Source organism: Otolemur garnettii, unplaced genomic scaffold, assembly GCF_000181295.1.
Source record: "Otolemur garnettii isolate 467f Iridium unplaced genomic scaffold, OtoGar3 scaffold00004, whole genome shotgun sequence".
NCBI lineage: Eukaryota > Metazoa > Chordata > Mammalia > Primates > Galagidae > Otolemur > Otolemur garnettii.
Window position 1 is genome coordinate 30040323 of NW_003852399.1, and position 4556 is coordinate 30044878.

Below are 4556 nucleotides of genomic sequence, written 5' to 3' on the forward strand. Positions count from 1 at the left end.
CACAAGAGCAAAGCATACAAATTGTACTCGTTTTACTTGTACAACATGTTTAACATGAGAGCGTTAAGTCTGAAGTGGCCAATACAAGATGCTTTTATGATTTTTAGACATAAGGTTTAAGAAGAAATGACAGAACAAAGGGGACTTGACTAGGAGCAGAAACTAGTGGAGTCACTGGAAGGTGGGAGGGGGTGTAAAACTAGCAGAAAATAGGGGCTACTTCATCAAGTGTATTTATTCAAGTCCAATGCAACTCCCAGTTTCCAGACTCTGGCGATAAGGGTTATTTTCTCGCCCTGTTAAGGGATGGGTACTCCTCCCAGAGGAATCTATGACTTGTTGCATACTGGAAGAAACCATTTCTCCAATGTTCTCAGCTTGAAATAATACGCCAATTAAACCTATTTGCAGATGGTATAAGAATATGCCCGTACAACGTTCAGTTACGGCCTGGGGCAACAAGCAAGATTGCTACAGCCCACGTTCTTACAGCTAGTGAGAGCCCGGATTTAAGACTCGGTCTCCTAATTACTGGCCTATGTTCGTCCCTTCATGTCACAAGGGCACAGAACAGTGTTTCTCAGACCAGACCTCACGAAACTCCCCCACCGACTCCACTTGCCTCAAACAGAGAAACAGACCCACGCCACAAGTCCCGAGACACAGCCGCCAGAGCTGCGCCTGCGCGGGCGTCCTCCGTCGCCTCGCGATGCGTCATTTAACGCGCCTGCGTACTGGGCCCGGCGCGTCCTCTAGGACTTACCCAGAAGGCAATGCGTTGCTCTCGGGTCAAAATGGCTGGCAGGCCGGCTGGTGAGTAGTTCGTGGGAAGGGTGGCTCCTGGGTATAGCGGCGTTCAGTCTCACAGTAGCTTTTATCTGAGAATGGGAGGTTGCGGTTCTAGTCCAGCCAAACGGATGTGTTCCCTCACCCCTTTGCTGTCCCCAGGCCGGGCTTGCTTGGAGGTTTGAGATAAGCCCTGTTTGTGAAGGTGCCCCGGTGGCTCTAACATCCCCGGAGTTCCACCTGCCTGTGTTCGGCAGTCCTTGCCCTCGGCCTTAGAAAAGTTCAAGGGCACAGGAAGGTAATTAGTAGATGACTTTCACCCAGTATGAGCTCACTACTTGCTGTGGCCCTTGCGCTGCCTTGTGCGTTGGCTCGATAAACTCTACCAGTGGAAAGAGGGAGGTAATAATTTCTCTCTTAGTCTGATAAGGTAACTGAGGTTAAGCGACCCGAAGAAATAGATTTGGAGTTCATTTCCGCTTTTTAAACTGGGAATTAAAGACAGCTGAGCGAGGGTTAAAGCGAAGAATCCAGTTAACCTTGGCTTATCTGGACCGTCAGTTTGATTTGTAGGTTTGGAAAAATTGAAATTATTGTAGCCACTAGAACAGATGCATTTACTATGGAAAAGAATGCAGGAATTACTGGAATAGTAAAACAACATGAATTTAAGGTAGGGGTTTCCTTATTCTTTTTTCTGTTTTGTTAATCTCTGCCCTCTGGCGGTATACGCGGAAATTGGGAGTAGCTTTTAAAAAATACTGGTCCAGCCAGACCTGGTCGCGCGCTCCTATAGTGCCAGCTGCTAGGTAGGTTGATGAGGGAAGATCGCTAGAGCAGGAGTGAGGCTGTAGTGTTCCAATTAGCCACTGTACAAGGAGATTTAATCTTAAAAAATAAAAATAAAAAAGAAAGTCCCGGGCGGCGCCTGTGGTTCAAAGGAGTAGGGCGCTTGTCCCGTATACCAGAGGTGGCGGGTTCAAACCCAGCCTCGGCCAAAAACTGCAAAGAAAGAAAAAAAGAAAGGTCCCCCTTTCCCCACCCTTGTTGCCATTGTGAAGTTGTCTGTCAAGTTGCCAGAAAAAATCTGTTAGACTAAATGACATTGATTTTGGGGGGTGGGGCGGGGTATTGAGGGAGACGTTTAAGAATTATTACATTAATTTGGTAGATATTGAAGGAGCCTTACTAAACTCAAGGTTCTGTGCTATATTTGAGAACCACACGGACACGAACTCAACTATCACTAACTAGTTCAGACTTTGGGCAGTATTACTATGTAAGCCTGCTGCTTCTCCTGCAATAACAGACGTATTGTAAATAAACCCAGCTGATGCTAAGGCAAATAGGATACTGCATGTTACACAATAAGTGTAAATTTGGTGAATTAAATTTGGTGACTTTTAATTATTGTTATAATCACAGGTAATTGTTTACAAATAATTTATTGTCCACAGTATGTTTTGTATATTGTTGATTCTTTGATATCTGTTTTTCTTGAAGTAATTTTGTGCATGACTCTTAATTTCCAAGATTTACTGAAGCCAATTTGTAATGTACTGAGTAGGAAGCAAGGAGGTGTTGGAAAGGAGAGGTTTACTTCCTTGATAAAGGCCCAGCCATAGACAAAATTTTAAAAGAAAATTTAAACTTGTTCTGTCTTCCCTTCTGTCCCCATAAGGCCTTGTCACATTGTCCTTAGCCCCTGCTGGGTTACCTCATCAGCTTTATTCCCCATTTTAAGATTGCATATTTCTCCTCATCCATTTTCAAATATCTGGTCTCTTGGTGGGAAGTTAGTTGCTTGCGTGGGAGGAGGGAAATGGGCTTCTTTTCCTAATCTGTATTAATGTTTAAATGACCAATGGTGTTAGAATCCTCCTAGAAATAAATTTATTTTTAAAGAGAAGGAAGCCAAGTGAAATAAGTGTCCTGTAGAATAAAAATTATCAAGCATGAGGGTCATTTAGACCTGCCACCTATCTTGAAATCTCACCCTCCCTTCATACAACTCCAGATCTTTGAAATGTTTATAGTTATTTTCTACAGTCTGTTTCCAAAACCAGAAATGATACAGGTGTTCTAAGCCCCTCTCCCATCCCCTCATCCCATCCATTCTAATGGTAACGGAGAGGCTGGTGTAACATTAAGTGTACCAATGGGTCTTTTGTACCTTAGGTGTTTGAGTTTACCCTTTTTCTCCTATGACTTGCCACCTACAGTTTTACCTGCATTTACCTTACTCTTAGATAAAATAAGCAATTTTTATCTACAGTATATAGAGCATAAACTTGTAAAGGGAAATTTCTCCCTATGTTTGCATTCAAGAGGCTAATTGTAAGAGTGCTGGATGCTTGCCTGTCAGTGTATTCATACAGTGTAAGTGGATTGTAGCAACTAACAGTGTGACAATTGCTAGTTGCAGCATCAGGCCGGTGGCTGGAAGGTATTCGAAAATGGTATTACAATGCTTCAGGATTCAATAAGCTGGGTGAGTAGCTGTGCTTTCTTTTCTTTTCTTTTTTTTCTTTTTCTTTTTTTTTTTTTGCTTTTTCTGAGAATAGTACTTATGAAAGCTTTATTATGATTCCAAAAAGTACTTTATTTTTTTCCCTTTGTACATCAGGGATTTTTAAATTAGGTCACATTTTATTGTTAAGTCCATTTCCTTTTTTTTCTTTCTTTTGAGAACAGAGGGATGAAATCCTATAAATTGTTTGAAGTGGCGATGATTTATAGTAACAGAACATTTTCCTTATATACTCCACATACAAATTTTTAATATTTTTCAAATATTTAAATTCTCACATCTTTGCAATCATATGATTCCTAAACTGTTTTAGAACTTTATAATTTGCTGTGAACTTCATTTTTTGCTGTTGAAGCTTGGTGGAAGTGTAATTAGATGTCACTGGTTTCTTAGTATAGACTATTTATTTATTTATTTTTGAGGCAGAGTCTCATTCTGTCCCCCAGGTTAGAGAGCAGTAGTCTGGTCATAGTTCACTGCAGTCTCAAACTCCTAGACTGAAGAAATTTTCCCACCTCAGCCTTTGGGGTAGCTAAGATTGCAGGTGGAAACTATCAAACTCAGCTGATTTCTTTTGTAGGAAGAGGGTCTTGCTCTATTGTCCAAGCTGTTCTTGAACTCCTGGTTTCAAGGGATCCACTTTGACCTCCCAAAGTGCTGGGATTATAGGCAAGAGCTACCATGCTTGGCCCTAGTACACTATCATTTTAAGATTCTGTAATAACTTGATCTTAGATTTAAAGTATAAGTAGGGAGTTTTTTTTATTGATGTGTGTTTAAAAACAAAGTAAATATTTTTTAAAATTGACTTAGATAGAATGTGAATTTTGTGGTTGTGGATTTTAAAAGGCCCATATATTGTTTCCACTTTACAGTTTAAGAAATAACCCATTATGTGTATGAAGTGCACATAGGGGCTTCTGTTGTGCCTAGTGATTTGAACTCCTGATGTTTGACCCATGTCTTCAGTTACAAGTCATAAAGATATTTTCCTGGTTTAAAAACAAAGCCTGGTTTTGGAGATGCATGTTTAGCTGTGTGTTCAATCTCATTCTTTCGTTTTCTATCATAGGGTTAATGAGAGATGATACAATATATGAGGATGAAGATGTAAAAGAAGCGATAAGAAGGCTTCCTGAGAACCTTTACAATGACAGGATGTTTCGCATTAAGAGAGCGCTGGACCTGACGATGAGGCAGCAGATCTTGCCCAAAGAACAGTGGACAAAATATGAAGAGG

The 4556-nt window shown here is 40.9% G+C and overlaps 1 protein-coding gene across 1 annotated transcript in view; it reads left to right on the forward strand.

The window, feature by feature from the left end:
- The first annotated feature begins 769 nt into the window (after positions 1–769).
- Positions 770–4556, forward strand: part of LOC100941812 (cytochrome b-c1 complex subunit 7) — a 4663-nt gene continuing 876 nt past the window's right edge. Inside the window, exons 1-3 of the mRNA XM_003782464.3 lie at positions 770–813; positions 3206–3277; positions 4389–4553. Coding sequence (XP_003782512.2) covers positions 774–813; positions 3206–3277; positions 4389–4553 — 277 coding nt within the window. The 5' untranslated portion in view covers positions 770–773. The remainder of the gene's footprint in view (positions 814–3205; positions 3278–4388; positions 4554–4556) is intronic.